At 44.2% G+C, this 18,572-nt stretch overlaps 1 protein-coding gene and 1 pseudogene across 1 annotated transcript in view; both read left to right on the top strand.

The window, feature by feature from the left end:
- LOC139055931 (zinc finger FYVE domain-containing protein 21-like) overlaps nucleotides 1-18,572 on the top strand; it is a 59,397-nt gene that overhangs the window by 6,679 nt on the left and 34,146 nt on the right. The window contains exon 3 of the mRNA XM_070533591.1: nucleotides 16,313-16,560. Coding sequence (XP_070389692.1) covers nucleotides 16,313-16,560 — 248 coding nt within the window. The remainder of the gene's footprint in view (nucleotides 1-16,312; nucleotides 16,561-18,572) is intronic.
- Nucleotides 13,628-15,890, top strand: LOC139056450 (protein GVQW3-like; annotated as a pseudogene).

Below are 18,572 nucleotides of genomic sequence, written 5' to 3' on the forward strand. Positions count from 1 at the left end.
CAGAGACAGCGCAAGCTGCCCTGCCAGCTACAAATCAGGGCCCGCCGGTCCACAAGCCGGCCGCCCAAGAGGTTTCTCCCCAACGGGAGAGGCCTGATACACGCACACCCGCGGTGTCACGGAGCTCCAGCGCCTCGGGAGAGGCCATGGAGACAACTCCCGATCCGCCCCCGCAACCGCGGAGGCAGAACTCATTCGAAAAAAAGAAAAAAGAAAGAACCCCTATAACGGGTCCTCAAACACGAGGAACCTAATCATTTATAGCCACACCCCTACAAAATAATTAAACATGGCGTTCCTGGTACATTGGAATTGTCGTGGACTTATCAAAAACTATAGCGACATAAAAGATATCCTAAACACTTTTTCTCCTGTGGCTTTATGTTTACAAGAAACGAACTTAGGACCACAACATAAGAACATTTTAAAAAACTACAAAGTATTTCGTTGTGACAGAGAGCAAGCGAGTAGGCTCTCTGGAGGTGTCGCGATTATAGTCCAAAATGGTGCTGCTACTCACGAAATCAGGCTTCAAACGAAATATGAAGCTGCAGCAGTGACCGTCCTTGATTTTAAAACAATTACCATATGTACTGTTTATCTGGAACCACATTTAAATGTTACACTTCATGATTTAGAATCACTTTTTAAGCAACTACCAGAGCCATATTTAGTAGTAGGGGATTTTAATGCTCACTCATGTTTTTGTGGGAGTGACCAAACAGACACTAGAGGCCGTATCCTAGAAGATTTTATTTTATCAAATAACGTCTGCCTGCTTAATACAGGAAAACACACATATTGCTCTCCGAGCTCAGGAAAAATGAGCTGCTTAGATTTATCTTATAGTTCTCCATCACTTTTTACCAATTTTAAATGGGATGTTGTTGACAACCCCTACGGAAGTGATCACCTACCTGTAAAAATTAACCTATCATCCCCACCAGAAATCATCCCAAGCAAACGACGTCGTTGGAAGCTGAACCTAGCGAACTGGACACTGTTCCAAGAACAGGCCAGCTTGGAAAAAGTTTTCTCGAGTAATCTAAATGTCGACGATCAAAACAAATTGTTCACAAACTGTATTATTAATGCCGCGCTGCTAGCTATTCCTCAGTCCTCGGGAGTGGTGCGACATAATCATAAAATCTGGTACACGCAGGAATGTAAGGAAGCAAAAAAGAAACAAAACAAAGCGTGGGGCATATTCCGTAGATACCCAACCCATGATAACCTCGTAAACTTTAAAAAGGCAAAAGCCAACGCACGCCGCATCCGTCGAGATGCTGAGAAAACTTCCTGGAAGAACTACATATCTTTATTAACAGCTCAACCACATCCAAAAAAATGTGGGAACAAGTCCATAAATTAAATGGCAACTTCTCCCCTTTCACAATCCCGTTTTTAACAGCTCCTGGCATACAAACAAGTATAGAGGAACAGGCAGACATACTAGGGCAACATTTTTCGAATGTTTCAAGTTCCTCACACTACACTCAATCGTTCCTGAAGCACAAACATACAACCGAAAAACAAAAAATGGCTGTGGCTTAGGTAAGGTTAAGCCCAGGATGCGAAGCATACTAGCCTTTATTTTAGTTGTTGAACCACTGTTTAACTTGGTGAACTGCTGTTGCTTGGCTATATTTGGTTCGGCTAGACGAAGAAACAACTCATGCGTTACTCTGCTTCGCCTTGGACGCCCCGCATTGGACGCGGTGAGCGTCGAGCAACGCAGCGTTTGGCGCGGCAACGAAATGTGCGCCTGAGCAAGCGACGCACGCCTGAGCCTCAGAAACAGCTCGTTTCTAAGGCAACACCGCATTCACTAGAGGCGCTTTTGTACCGCTTTGAAGCTTCGTACTCGTGGCTCAGTGGTAGTGTCTCCGTCTCACACTCCGGAGACCCTGGTTCGATTCCCACCCAGCCCATCTTGCAAGAGTTGAGCCAAAGCCACTTCTCCTCTGTGGTGACGTCACGGTGTCACGTGGTTTCATGGCGACACCGCCGCGCCTGAGGAGCTGGGTTGAGCCCTCGTAATATGCTTCGCATAAAACTTCCTACAAGTGGCTGTACAAATGAGCCCTATAATGCATTAATCACATTTCACAAAATCCGAAAAGTACTGTCCGCAGGTAAACAGACAGCACCCGGCCCTGATGAAATACATTATGAAATGCTGGCTCACCTCTCAGACGCTGCTGTGAACGCACTTTTACAATTCTTCAACAAAATATGGGTATCGGGAAAAATACCAGAGGCTTGGAAAAAAGCCGTAATTGTACCGTTTCTGAAGCCTGCAAAGCCACCAACCAGCCCTGGCAGTTACAGGCCTATAGCTCTCACAAGTTGTCTCGCAAAATCATTTGATTGTATCCTGAATATGAGGCTGATGTTCACTCTTGAATCACATGAACTCCTTGACATCCACCAGTGTGGATTTAAAAAAGCATGTTCAAGAACTGATCATCTCGTCCGCCTAGAAAATACAGTCCGAGAAGCATTTGTACACAAGCAAAACTGTTTAGCAGTCTTTTTCGATATCGATAAGGCTTACGATACCACCTGGAGGTTTGGTATTCTCCGCGACCTAGCAGAGCTTGGCATTTGTGGCAGGATGCTGAACTGCCTGAAAGATTTCATGTGCGACCGTTCATTTCATGTGCGCCTGGGTGCAACCCTTTCGAAGAAATTCGTCCAGGAGAATGGAGTGCCGCAGGGTTGTATTTTAAGTACAACACTTTTCATAGTAAAAATGAACTCCATAGCAAAAATCATCCCTAGATCCATTATGTATTCTGTATATGTCGATGACCTTCAAATAGCATGCACATCCTCCAGCTTACCAACATGCGAGAGACAGATACAACTTACATTGAATAAACTAGCGATTTGGGCAGACAAAAATGGGTTTAAATTTTCACCCCAAAAAACTGTTGCTGTCCTCTTCTCACTCAAAAGAGGCCTACAGGTTGACCCCACCCTACACCTAAATGAAACCATACTTCCAGTAAAGAAAGAACAAAAATTTCTAGGTGTAACTTTCGATAAAAAGCTCACATTCCTACCACATATAACCACTCTCAAAAAGAAAGCTTCGCAGTCACTAAATATACTCAAAGTACTGTCATATAAACATTGGGGGTCTGATAGAACATGCCTTCTACACATTTACCGTTACTTAGTACATTCCTCCTTAGATTATGGCTGCATAGTGTATGGTTCAGCAAGACCGACATACCTAAAAAAACTAGACCCAGTACATAACTCAGGCTTGCGTATTTCACGCGGTGCATACCGAACGTCCTCTATAACTAGCCTTTACGTTGAAACAAACTAACCCCCACTAGAAACTAGAAGAACCGCTCTAACCTGTGCATATATCCTTAAGGTACAATCTCTACCAAAACACATTTGCTATCCCCTTGTGACAAAATGCCCTTCACGAGTAATTTTCAACAACAAACCACAAACCACAAGACCACTGCTCCTGCGATTTGAAGAGATGTGTCGGAATCTTGGCATAGTGGACACATTACCTGGCATTACCCACAGACAAAATCCACTACCCCCATGGTTCATCTTTCCCACAGTTTGCGATCTCACTTTAACACAGTTCCGTAAAGCACAAACTCCGCCACAACACATAATTCAGGAATTCCTTGCACTAGAAGAAAAATACAGCAGCTTCACAAACTTTTATACTGATGGTTCAAAAACGAACGAACATGTTGGAAGCGCAGTTGTACAAGGGAACTGGGAAAAAACAGTAAGACTTCCGCAGTGCACATCCATTTTCACTGCTGAATGTTACGCCATTTCTGTAGCCATAGACAAAATAATAAAGGAGAACCTAGCAAACAGTATCATATACACAGACTCCCTAAGTGCACTCACAGCTCTTCATGCCAGAAATGCAGTCACACCATTATTAGGAGGCATTATACACAATTTAATAAACGCCACCACACAAGGACTGAACATTAAATTATGCTGGGTTCCGAGCCACGTCAGAATTAGTGGCAATGAGAGAGGAGATGCATGCGCGGCACAAGCCCGGCACAAAGAAATCACAAAAGTAAAGATACCTCCTAACGACTGCATGAAGTTAATACATTATAAACTAAGGCAAAAATGGCAGTCTGCTTGGAACAATGAAGTAAACAACAAATTACACCTTTTAAAACCCGTGTTAGGTGAATGGAAATCTTGCACACACCAGGAACGTTTCAAAAAAGTGATTCTGTGCCGTCTTCGCATAGGACACACACACCTAACACACAACTTCATTCTAACAAAGCAAGACAAACCCCAATGTGAACTATGTGGAGATGAACTAGCAGTAAACCATATCCTATTTTCATGCAGAAAACTTGAACCATTGAGGAAGACGTTTTTTACCATATTTTACAAAGAACACATCCCTTTTCACCCAGCTTTGATTTTAGGAGAAGATGCGCTTGTTGATGTATCATGTGTTTTTAGCTTTTTAAAAGAAGCAGGAGTTCTCATAAAACTTTAAAACTTCACAGAGCGTTAAACTACATAATACAGAACACCTCATCCACCTTCTCATCCCTGAGAAGGCCGAGGTCTTTAGCTAATTTGTTGGGACTCTCCGGGCTCTTGCCCAGACAAGGACTCACTGAGGTGTCCCAACTTTTTAAAAAGAATCTATGCCTAGCGCATGATAGCCTAAGTTGCTTATGTGCCACTAAACTCAACTCAACTCAACTCAACTCTAGCTCCTAGTTTGGTGTTCTAACAATACATGGGGTGAGGATGGACATTAAACGTATGAGTAGCAGTGCAAACAGACTATCACAAGAAGGGAGACACATACACACTGCGCTTGTGTGTGCAGGTCTCGCTTCTAGTGGTTGTCTATTTGCATTGTTACCCATATGTTTCAAGATCGACCAACTCGCCCAAAAAGAAGTATTGATGAGGATGAACACGTTGTTGTAATGAAAGACGCTCTGCACAGTGGGAATATCCCTTGCAGAATAACCCCGGGGGGTATCTTGTTAGTGTCCTCTTAATGGCTATGTCCATTTTCTCTGCTGCTGAGGTTCTGATTGGCTGGGCTGGGGTATGCATGAGAAGGAGACAGATGCCCCCAGCCACTCAGCAGTTTGGCAGCAGACGACACAGACATGTCCGTGTCGTCTTGTGTCCGTCATCCGTGTCCGTGGACACTTACTGGGCATCTCTCAACACTAACCTGGAGTAGTGCCACCAGCAGTGTTGCAAGTTTTGGCGGTGCTCGAGACAGTCAACGCCTAATGAAAGGATTAGATAGTCTTTGCTTTACATATGCGGTCCATTCAACTCAGATGAGTGTATCCACCACTGCGTAGTGTGTACACAGCTGCTGTTCAGCAGGAACACTGATAGCATGGGCACAATGCCAGTAGTGAAAGGAACGCTTGTCTGTCTCCCCTGCAGTGCCGACTGAGTGGAGTGTGATGGCTGGTACACTTGGCTAGGTCGTCTCTGCAGCGAAACAGACTGTGCATGCACCATCAATACCATGACAGCATGGCAACAGCAAAAACACTCGCTTGAGTGTCAGCACAATTGCTATTACAATAAGTAATGGTATTGTGCTTAGCTTTGGTTTCATGTAAAGAAACTGCAGCCCATTTAGTTGTTTATTGCTATGCCCCAAAACTGCAAAATTAGTTCATGCAAGCTAATCTGAAACCCTCTCTACAGTGCCTCTCCTAGCCCCCATGTTTCTTTGGGATGTTTAATCAATCAATTAAATGATTACATAATCCGTTGCTAGAAGAGCCTCTGGTACTCTAACATATGGGTGCATTTGGTATTTAAGCGCATTGCGATACACTTATGGGTATCTAAGAGCAATGTTTGACAACTGTGCCAGTTTTAAAAATGTTTTTGTTTTATTTATGCCGGCAAATGAAGCTAGTTGTCCTTTGTAATACAGCTCCACAAAGGTGCAATAAACCTTGTCTGAGAATTTTCTGATGAGCTGAAAAGTTCAGTTTGGTTCCAGTGGGTTCAGTGCACACTTTATTAGCTAGACTTCTGTCATAACTAACAGTTTCCCAATGTGACTGTTTATATCATAGGGAGCCACATATCTATAAATGAAGAAATAGTTGCACTTGGAATGCGCTGAGCCGATTCCGCTTAAGCAATTTCGATGCAGTTTGTTGCAGTTAAAATAGAAAATTAAATTTATGCCAAGCAGATTTTTAAATTTATGCCCTCATCTTTTTTTTCTGCAGCAAGCTCCAAATATTGGAAAATTTTAAGAAAATGATACCCTTTACACATTGTGAGCTGCATCAGTGAGAACATCCAAAGTGAACATAAAAAAAGAAAGGACTAAGTATGCAGCAGTGCGAAATGTACCAATTTATGAATAGATGCACTTGAAACTTGCTTAAGCAGTGTAAGGTTTTTATGTCGGCCATAAACTGTTAAGACGCCATATATTTGTCCACATTTACTTGTTCTAGTAGATACTGTTTATAGAATTGGGATATCTATTTTCTTGTGTGATGTTTGAGCAAGGTTACAAATGGGGTGTATTTAAAATGTTTTTTTAAATGTATTTCTGGTACAAAAATAACATTTGCCCTCAAATCGAAATTTTGCTGCCAGCAGCTGTAGAAATTCACTTCTCTTTAATGCAAAAAGAAATGTATATGAAACTGATGCATACACACACAAAAGAAAACAAAAAACTCCTTGAAAAAAACATTACCATCCACTTAAACGAAAAGGTATGGTAGAGGTACTTATTGGTTTGGAAAAATTCAAGCTACAAGGGACGAAAAGAAAGGGGGTTAACCGAGGGGCCCGATTTTTATTAGTCATATCATAAGAAGGAAGCCAGCAAACACTGACACCAAGGACAACATAGGGGAAATTACTTGTGCATAATAAATGAAGTAAAGAAATGATAAATTAACGGAAAAAAAGTGGATGAAAAAACAACTTGCTGCAGGTGGGGAACGATGCCACAACCTTCGCATTATGCGTGCGATGCTCTACCAGTTGAGCTACCGCGGCGCCGTTTCCCCATACACTTTCTTGGATATTTCCTAGTAGAATACTGGGAGTGTTATCCAGCGCCACCACTCACAAACCTTGGCGGTGGATGTGGAACGTCCTTTCTGCCACAGGTGTCACGAGAACAGGATCTTTTTGGGTGAAGGCAACTGGTCAATAAACCCACGCATGCTACCTGAAGGCATCGATGATGCCAGATTAGAGACCCTCATTATGTAATGAACAAGAAGAAAGGGGATTAACCGAGGGGCCTGATTTTTATTGTCATATCGTAAGAAGCCAACAAACACTGACACCAAGGACAACAGAGGTGAAATACTTGTGCTACAAGGGAAGCGCACATATTTTTTTGCAGAAAGAAGTAGACCTACTGGCCTGCAACCGGAAAGGTCCCTTTCCAAGCAATCGATCCCTTGACCAGGACAAATTTCTGTTCAGCTGTGAAACTTCTGTCAGAGGAACCTTTGCAGGTTTTCCTTTGTAGCCTTGTGCTACATCGAGGTAGATGAAGATTTTGCATTTCATGAAATTTCATTGCACCCCGTGTGTTTACCACTTCCTGTGGTGACTCAGTGGCCGTGCCGTTCGGCTGACAAACACGAGGCTGTGGGTTAAATTCCAGGCTGAGGACATTTCTGGCTGAGCCACATTTCTGACATTTCCAGGCTGAGCCACATTTCTGAGGAGGCTGGTGAAATGCAGTGACACTCATATACTTGAAGTTAATATTCTGGTGTATTTATGTGCCATAACCACAATCTGATTATGAGGCACTTCATATAGTGAGGGACTCGGGATTAATTTGGACCACAAGGGGGCTCCTTAATGTGTACCTAAATCCAATTGTATGGGCGATTTCGCTTTTTGCCCCCGTCAGAATTCAACCGCAGGGGCCGGACATCGAGCCCTGAAATCAAGCTCAGCATTGCATTCCGTAGTCACGAAGCTATAGTAGAGGGCGTATGCAAAATTAGCTGATCGTTAACTTTTTAAGGTCAAGACGCATAAATACCCAGCAAAGGTGTCTGCATCAGCAGACGTTTGGTGAGTTCCGCCACCATGTACCCAAGCTCACAAGGGTTGGCTCCTCCTGCGTGTAGCTGTGCGTGGCTTAGCCATCTTCGGCATACAGGGGATCCTGGGGGTTGAGCCAAAGCTGGATGCTCAGACCTTTACAGCCCCCTGGTGGAGGCAACACCCCCCTTTGGCCAGGGACAGGAAATGGCAGTCGCCATTTCCTGTCCCACTCTTCGATCTTTTTCTTTCTCTCTCACTTTCAATCTTTCCTGTCTTCTACTCACTTATTCTCACTTCCGAATTTTTCGGTGGCAAGGGTTAACCTTGTGTGGGTAATAAACCTAGATTACAGCATATTTGGTTATAGCAATGATGTACTGCTGGCGTGTACACAACTTGCCCTTATGTCGTCACGTCCTTTTTTGGGCTCGGTGTTGGGTGGCAGGCATCACTACTGAACATAATGCTACATACCATGGGATCAAGCTACTCTCCGCTTCCTGATCGCCCCCCTCAGAAAAGGGGATCCACCGGTGGAACACTCAACTTTTTCGACCAACCTATAAAAACATTCCTGAAGTTCCACGCTATGCATTGTGGAAATTCAGACAAGACTGTTCAAACAATCTCACCATTTCTTGTGTCAAAATTTCTCGCTGAAACAATAGGGCCAGGTTACAAAGCAACGAAAATGACTAGTGGTGACTTGCTACTTGAACTGAGCAATAAAACAGCATAGCAAGCTGTCTCACCTCATCAGGATTTAGGACAACCCTGCTGGGGTAGGTCTCCTGCGCCAACTGTGCTATTTTGATACAAATGGAAATTTCAGCGCCAAATTGTGCCAAATACAGCAAATTGACGAAAATTGCACCACGTTGTGCCAGGGTGGCTTCGGCATGTGTGCTCTGGCAGTGGCTGCGAGCAGCGAGTGGATTCATTCTTTGAAAAAGGGTGCAGCTGCTCACATGCCGCACACACTGTGCGACGACGCCTCCCGCGTGGAATTTTCAGGGTTATAGCACTGGACTTTTCGGCGCTTCTGGCAGTGTGCGCCCACGCTCGGCTGTTGTCGCTGCTGTCGGCACAGCCAGGGTGGCTGTATTTGGAGTATACTAGATTGCGGTTGAGCGGTGCGATGCTCCTTGCCAAGGCGCAAAAGAAGAAAAAGTAGGTTGATGACGCTGCAAGCAAACTAGATATTAGGGAGGCCCGTGTTGGAGCATGTTCAGCGGGCGGGCATCTCTAACCTCAGGCTCGGTGAAACGGAAAACAATTCAAATCTGTTTTATGCCCATATGCACAAGCCCTGATCCATTTTTACCTATGACAAAGGGCTACTGGTGGATTTGGAATAAAAAGTCAGTTTCACCCAAAAGGTGAAGCATCGAATGCGATCGCAAATTAGTAGACAGCTATACGAAGTAAGGATAGTAGTTCTATTGGCCATATAAACATGTAAATATTTGCTTACTAACTAAACTAACAAGTATGGCGTGTTGCTTACCCAAGCAAACATTACCACATCTCACTCAATCACCGCAGAAGCTCGCTGTTAAAACGCTAGAGTGAGGAAGTGTGGCAGCAGCAGCAAGCGAATTGACCTTCGTGCTGCCTCGCTTCAATGTGAACTACGCAGCGAAAATGCAGCGCACACTGAGCTATCCGCACTTGCAGTCTGTCCCCATTGCAGATCGCTTTCAAGATCGGTTGTGCAATACGCAGCAGCCGCCATAGTAGAACGCCTCCTTACCTTCTTCCATGCTTTGCACGCTATGGAAGACAGTGCGCCCTTCTCCCCCACTTACCCCCTTTGTGCATGCGAGATTAAGCCGCCATCATTGGCTGACCCTCGCAAGCTTTCACTCGCACATACAGCATATGGTGCACGGCAAGGATGTTATCGCCCCCAGACTTTATACGGAAAACGCGACGGTGACAATAGCAAAAATGCACCTGAAGTGTCCACATAATCACTATCGCAATAAAAATATCTTACAGTACTTTATGTTTTGCTTGCCCAGTATTGATTGTGGCACTCTTAGTCTATGGTGAGACATGCATACTGGCCAACTCTTCCAATTTGTCCGGGCGACTCCCGAATTTCAACCAATTCTTACGATTGTATGAACATGGCCATAAATCTCTCGTAAAACGACTCCTAACTGACTGCAAATAAGAAAAAAAAAAGAAATATTCATAAAATAATCATTTTTTAAAAATACGTTATGCAGCCACAACAGTGTCGTTTGCCTTCTGTGCAAGGTAGTTGGTCGAAGTCAGATTTACATCTGTCTTTTGTGCACAGTAAGTGTAGGACAGTGCAGTTCACTTCATATCGAAACATACGTTCAGGAGTATGCATGTAGCAAAAGTCGAATATGTGCTGCCTGGTTTGTTTAAGTGAGCTTTGCCATAATTCAGCAGTGTTATGTGGTGAAGCACAGTAAAACTCCAAATTTGCCACTATGACAAGACCTGTATGGTACGTATTCCTTAATTATACACGTGCGCACACACTGTCTCCTATCACAGTGCGATCGCTGAGATGTCCTATAACTTTACTGGCAGCCATTCAGGGTTTTTTCTGACATTGCTGTGACCCCAAAAAAAGTTCTTTTTTTTTTCGTCGACAATTTCTTTACCGCTTGGAGAGCCTCCCGAATTTAGAGGTCCCCAGTTGGCAGGTTTCACGTGGTGACCCAAAAATTATATTACCACATCCATTGGACTGCATAATTTCAGCACATTTTCCGCTGTCATCATGAGCATCAGTGTGGGAATAATATATAGTTTGATCCTAGTGTCATGGATGTTTGGGGCTTTACAGGAAAGCATGCGCCTTGCCACCGCTCGACGCACTCTTATAATGTAGTATGCTACAACTGTAAAGCACGCTTCTATTATGCGCTTCCTGTTGATTTATTCTAGGTTTTGTTGTGAATTCGAAGTGTGCTGCCATATTTCATTATTCCACCAAAATTCAGATTGGCCTGCTTCATACTGCTTTAAAATGAAATTTTATCTGCTCCAATTGCTCCAAAATAAAATTTATTCTGCTCCAAACTGCTAGAAAACGCAAATTTACTTGCTCTAAAAATTGCTCTAAAATTACTTTTGGCAGATCCACACCTGACCCTGTCTCCATTTCTCCTCACCATTCACTTAACACAGTCTGTGGAGTAATATCGGAACAAGACCTTTTGAAACTAACTGAAACAGAACTGCTTGAAGGATGGAAGGAGGAAGATGTACTCAGCATACAGAGAATCATACTGAGACGAGATGATAGAGAAATCCCAACAAAGCACATAATTTTGACCTTCGCCATAAGTAACCTACCAGAGTCCATTGAGACTGTATATTAAGATCCGTGTGAGACCGTATATAGTGATTCCCTGCCGATGTTTCAAATGCCAAAGGTTTGGGCACGGCTCACAGAGCTGCCGTGGTTGGCTGACGTGTGCTTAATGTGGAGCAAATGACCGCCCTGAAGATGATTGTCAAGGCAAGCTTCACTGTGCTGTGATGGGAGGGCACGCCACATAATCGCAGTCATGTCCCAAATGGAAACAAGATAAATAAATACTAGCGCTTAAGGTCGAACAAAACATTTCTTTCAAAGAATCGCGTAAGTGTTCTTCCTTTGTTTTCAGCACACAACGTATGCCGATATGGTGTGTCGGGGCGGTGCTGCCTCGGCCAAAGGTGGCTGCTAAGGTCATTAGCTGCGAGCTTGCAGTACCACTGCCTGCCCCCTTGGTCGGTGCAGCTAGCACTGCCTCGTCTAATCCAAGTGAAGTGAGGCTGAGCGTGGAGTCAGTGGCTCCCGAAACCCCGCGAAAGTCAAGGCCCATGGCACAGTGCTGCCCGTGTGGACATCCAGCGCCTCGCAGGAGGCGATGGAGGTAAACCCAGGCCAGGCCCTTTGGCATCAACGGCACCGAAGGATTGGCGTGCATCGTTTGTGCACACCAGGACAGGAAAACTCGCAAGGGTTCCTGCTCCTGTGAAAAGACCAGTAACGTAGCTTTGCAATCTTGAACACAGAACCATTTGTTCCAACTACAATGACTGTACAAATGTTAAATTGAATTGTCAGTTGACTTATGCATAATCTAAATGATGTAAACGAGCTCTTATCTGAAATCCAACCAAAAGTATCAAGCGAGAAGAAAGGGGGTTAACCGAGGGGCCCGATTTTTATTAGTCATACCATAAGAAGACAACAAACACTTGACGCCAAGGACAACATAGGGGAAATTACTTGTGCTTAATAAATTAAATAAAGAAACGATAAATTAATGGAAATTAAAGTGGATGAAAAAACTACTTGCTGCAGGTGGGAACCGAACCCACAACCTTCGCATTTCGCGTGCAGTGCTCTACCAGCTACCGCGGTGCCGTTTCCCCATCCACTTTCTTGGGTATTTATGCGTCCTAGTAGAACCCTGGGAGTGTTAGCCAGCGCCACCACACACAGACCTTGGCGGCGGACGTGGAATGTCCTTTTTGCCGCAGGCATCACGAGAACGTGATCTTTTCGGGTGAAGGCAGCTGGTCAATGAACCCACATATGCTACCTGAAGGCATCAATGTTGCCGAATTCGAGACCCTCATTATGTAATAAACAAGAAGAACGCGGGTTAACCGAGGGGCCTAATTTTTAATAGTCATATCATAAGAAGCCAACAAACACTGACACCAAGGTCAAAGCCTGAAGGAATAGAGCCCACACCTCCACTAAAAATATTTTACGGGGAGTATTTAATCAACAGTAAATGGCTAGCGCTTGGCTAGTCAAGACTGCACAGGGCATAGAGGTTTTAGCAGGTCTTTCAGTCTGACAGGAGAGACTCTGACCCCGCCCCAGTACAACGTCTGTCTTCGCCACTGTTTGTGACATTATGGTATTCGACTGGCTGTGGATCATATACGACAACATAGCATACAAAAAGCTGTTATCTACACAAATGCACTTAGCGTCGTAACTGCACTAGCTTTAAGGAAAGTAGGGGATAACCCTGCTTTTTAATCAGCTGCTGAAATCCATTTATTATGCTTACAATGAAGAACTTTCCCTCATGGTATGCTGGGTAGCAGGGCATTGCGGCGTTACAGGAAACAAGGCAGCAGATGAGAATGCTAGAGAAGCTGGTCTATGTGGTGACATTGAAGTTACTAAGGTACCTAGTCGAGATATTAAACCTTACGTCCGTAACTGCTTATGCCAGCACCGGCAGTCCCAGTGGGATAAAGAAACACGAAACAAATTACATGCAATAAAACTACAACTAGGCAAATTTTTCCAGCAAAAAGCCGCAAGATCAACAGAAACCACACTGTGCAGGCTACGTACGAGGTCTGTTAGAAAAGTGTCCGACCTTACTTTTTTTTGCAAACACCTGATGGATATGAAACAGGTGCGCATGCATCAGCCGACCTTGAACCTTTGTGTGCATGTGCAAATTCTTTCCCACCTGCCGATAGCGTCAGTTGCTGGGACGCAGCATTTGAGTGAGGTAGTGCACAGTGCTCTCGTTGGTTTTTTATTGCAAGGAAAATGGCGGAGTGACTGAAGCAGCGCTACTGCAGCAAATTTTGCCACAAACTGGGCGATAGCCAAGTGGAAACCATTCGGAAGATTCAGACGGCTTTTGGTGATGATGCTATGAGCAGCACACAGATTAAGGAGTGGTACAACCGGTTTAAAGACAGCCGCACATTGGTGGAGCGTGAGCGACGCTCCAGTCGGCCATCACTGTGCCGAAATGACCAGGTCATTGCTGAAGTGAACGCTGTGGTGATGTGGGGGCGTCGTGTGACTATCCCAGAAATTGCGGAAGAGGTTGACATCAGCACTTTTTCTGCACATTCCGTTTTGACCGAAGATTTAGCCATGAAGAGAGTTGCGGCAAAATTTGTGCCAAAGCTGCTCATGGTGGGGCAAAAGCAACTTCGTGTTGAAGTCTCACAGGACATGCTGGATTCCACAAACAGTGAACCCAACTTCATGAACACCATAATCACTGGTGGCAAATCTTGGGCATACGGGTACGACCTGGAAACCATATCTCAGTCGTCACAGTGGAAGCATTCCACATCACCAAGACCAAAGAAGGCCTGCCAAGTGCTCAGCAACGTCAATGTGATGCTGACTGCTCTCTTTGACTCCCGCAGTGTGGTACACCATGACTACGCACCACTAGGTCTAACAATCACCAAAGAGTACTACAGGGATGTCCTGCGTCGCCTACGTGATGCTGTGCGCTGCAAGAGACCGGAGTTGTGGTCAACAGGAAATTGGCGCATCCATCATGACAATCCTTCTGCGCATTCCTCGCACTTTATTCAGACTTTTTTGGTGAAAAACCAGACTCCTGTAGTTCAACAGGCTCCTTACTCTCCTGATATGGCCCCCTGCGACTTCTGGCTGTTTCCCAAAATCAAGAGGCCATTAAAAGGAGCGCGATTTCAGACAAGAGAGGACATTATGGCTGCAACTACAGCTGAGCTAAAGTCCATTCCAAAAGAGGCCTTCTCGGAAGGCTTCCAACAATGACAGCACCGCTGGGAGAAGTGTGTGGAGTCCCAAGGAGACTGCTTTGAGGGTGATTAGGTTTCCAACGCTCCAGTTATGCCAGTTTCTTTTCTTCGGCCAAAGGTCCGATACTTCTCTTACAGACCTCGTATAAGACACACATACGCAACAGACAAATACCTGATAACAGGGGCACAACCGCCCAATGTGCAAAATGTGGAGAACATCCACAGTTCAGCACATCTTAATTGAATGTCCAAAACTTCACCAACAAGAATACAGCGTTTTCAAGAACTTTAAATGCATAATATACCATCTCGCCTTGCATTATTTTTTATCCCATGACCGTATGATTAGTGTCAACAAAGTTTTGAAATACCTTGCCAATGTCCAGTTTCTAAACAATGTGTACTACAGTCCAAACCACCATGCTCCATCTCAAATGCGAGGAGCCTGAGGTATTGAATGCCTCGAGGTCTCGTAGCTTTTCACACAGTAAAAGTACTTCGCTGATGGCTTCGAGCTAAAAATTTAATGCTTATAATCACTTAAAACTAGAAATAATCACTAATACACACATAGCATATAACATATAACGAGTGATCGCTCAGTCATCGACATCTCTATTTAACCCATACACAGTTAGATATCTGGTATATCTCATATCTGATGTAACATATGACATGATATATGACATATCTGATTTAGCATCAACAGCATTGTATAGCTAGGCCTTTTACGCCTTTGTCACTTTGAGATATTTGCCCTTTTATATAGAACGCTTCAGCATCCTTACCATTCTGGTCTGACTCCTGTATTTATATTATAAATCGTTGAATATATCCATCGACTTGGAGCTCTTCAGCCAAAAATGCCCTTGTACCATTAAAACTGATCAGTCAGGACGTATAAATTTCCGGAAGAAATGTTTGTTTTCTATCTAAGTGTGCGAAACACTCAAAGTATATGCAGAATCAACCAAAAAAAACACTTTCTCCCGGGGGCCGGACAGAAAACTTGAACTTCACTTCAAGCCACCTATGGCTTCATTTGGAATTTGTACAGACAACTTTCGTCATATGTGAACCATAGGTGCACGTTTCACTGCTTTACATCACGCGTGCGATACCAATGCAGCTGGAGAGCTTGCATCTGTCTGTCTCATCTGACCATGCTTTCAAAAGAAAGGGATTCATGTGCCACACGTTTTCTTCTTTGTCCGAAGTTGCTCTGAACGAACAAATAACATGCTGCCCATCACGCAGTGTTGGCCGAAGACATTTAGCCAGAAACTGTGTACTGAAAACCGAAACCCAGCAAGAATTTTCTTTTTCTGGTGTGGTGCCTGTAGGCAATACTTGTCCATGAAGGTTTAAAGAACTCCAGGGGGTCTAAATTATGAGGGAATCCCCTCCACTGGGGTATCCCTCATGGTCAAATTGTTGCCTGGAAATGTTGATTCCAATCAGACAACCTATCTTACACACAACTCATCTGCTTCATGCACGTTTGTGGGTTACCCATGTGCTCGTATTGTTCCTTGCCATGCTTGGAGCTGCTGAGCTACCTTTGGTGTCTGCTTGATGATGCTGATGATGCTTGATGATGATGCTTGATGATGATGCTTGATGATACTTGTCTGCTGGATGACAAATGTCCATTTGTCATCCTTGCCCATCTTAACATGGCTGGTACATGCTTGCGCAGCACCACTGTCGCCGGTGTGGTCGCGTCTACTGCAGCAGCTGCTGCAGCCGCAGGCTTCCCCTGCAGCGCATGTGCTTCGTGGACCCCGTGCGCGTCTGTCACGACTGCAGCCCAGCCACGCTGCGCGAGAACGACTTCTACGACAGGCACCTGCGCCTGCTCCTTGCCGGCGCACACTTCCTTGTTACAGTTGTGCCCGACACGAACGCTGCCCTGCCTCACTGCTGTCGGCTCTCCTTGGACCATCGGTGGGCTTCTTGAGCATGGTTTCTTGCAATAAATGAAGCTTTTTAGCAGTGCTCCACTGTAAGCTAGTTGGGCATCATTAATGACACATTTACACTGCATTGTTTTCGTTGGTGAAAATGTGGTTTGTGCACAAATGTCACACATGCTTGTGATAGTGGGCAAATGAAATGTAATGAGTAAATACAGAGTGAGACACTTAGCAAGTGCAGTTTATCCTCAGTATAATGAACATAAACACATAACAGTGTACATCTAAAATCTGATTGGCTACGCTTTATTTCAGTGAGTATTCTACTGCTATAACAAAACCAAAAATGCAAGATTCATGGAAACATAGGTTACAGCAAAACGACTATTGGATCGCTTACAAGCTTAAAGTATGCATTTTGGTAGAAAAAATGTCAAATACTCCGTAATACAACCTTAAAGCATCTTTTGGCCAATAGCTTAGCTTGGCTGTCCTGCAGCCAGAGCTAACACACCACTCCTGTGATTAAACTCTTTGTGCAGTTGCTTATCAATGATGGTGCAAGGCACATATGTAATTTAATAGAAGGATGTGTACGCCCTTGTCTAAATCTGTTGTTCAGCATCGTTAACTTTCCATATATTGGGACGGCAGGCCTCCACCAGGCCATTGAAAGTCGTAAGTGTGGTCCTTTCTTGCCCCGTCAGGGTACATCATGCTTACATTTCTTTTGCATAGATCCATCGCAGCTTTTCAAAATTTTTCTGATATCAGTGTGTACGCTTATAATGCATGTCGGATATTAATGAGGGCATTTTTGTGTCACATCTGACTTTGTTAAAACACTGTTCTGGTAGGTGGTTGGGTATTTGTTACTGTATTCTGGTAGCAATACTGTCAAATACTCAGCAAAAACAAATTGAAACAGCTCATAGGTGGTATTCAAATTCACAACCTAGTGACAGCTCTCTCTAGGTAATGAAAACATATCTCAAAGGCCTGAAGCAATTGCAGGAGCCGAAAACATATCAGACGCCATGTTTTAGACATCACCTATTCTAAATGCACTCGCATTCCTTGGCCACTGGCTTGGCTGGCCCAAAGCTGCCAAGCAAATGTGTTTACCCCTTGTGATCACACTGGTGTCATGTTAAAAGCATGTACTGCAATTGAGCATTGTTCTCACACCGTGTAGCTGAATGAAAAGCTGCCCTACAAGCTGTCAAGATTGACAGGATACCCTTTACTGACTACTTCCAAATATATGTACCAGGTCTGCAGTTCTGCCTAGAAACCAAGCGTGATCCATTAGTGCCTCTCTTAAGGGGGATGTGAGGTAAAATCATGAGTGTCACCAAAAATATGCATCTTCGTTTTAGGTTGTTTTGGATTCCTCATACCGGAGCAGCGTTTTGCCTAGTTTTGTTGCTAATTGCATTGTAAAAAAAAAGATCTTTTTTTTTTTTTCGCCTGAGGGGCACACACCTGCCGCCCAAAGTATTCAGAAACGAGGTCGTCAAAATGTGGCTGCAAAGAACAAGAGAGATGGGATGCAGAATAAACACTCTTGTTCAAAAGATAGTTCTTTGCACTATTTAGCCGTAAGAGACCTACTGCAGCTGCTGCACAATGTGCAGCAAAAATGCCAGAAACAAATATTTTCAATCGTGGCAAGCCAGGATTGAGTGGCAAACCAAAACTAAAGCTCAGTTTGTTTTTAAAGAAAAAACTTCTTCTTGGCCTAGTTAGAAAAAATACAACTTTCTATCACGGCGAGTTTGAAGTGACTGACGGACTGATACTGAAACCCAGATTCATAAGTTTGATTGCAATTAGGATCAGTAAATACTCGGAGTATGACCAGCACGAAGCCCGGGTAGGTGCTGGTAAGCTGTTGATGCCAAGAATCCGTTGTCCAGCTTTCAGCAAGTCATTGTGAATAGAGCTAGTGACCCTATGCAACAAGCTTAGTAAGCCAGAGCTCATCAAACGATGTTCGCGGGTGCAGATGCGCAGTGCAAATAATACAATGCACTAGGGTGG

Source organism: Dermacentor albipictus, chromosome 2, assembly GCF_038994185.2.
Source record: "Dermacentor albipictus isolate Rhodes 1998 colony chromosome 2, USDA_Dalb.pri_finalv2, whole genome shotgun sequence".
NCBI classification, from domain to species: domain Eukaryota; kingdom Metazoa; phylum Arthropoda; class Arachnida; order Ixodida; family Ixodidae; genus Dermacentor; species Dermacentor albipictus.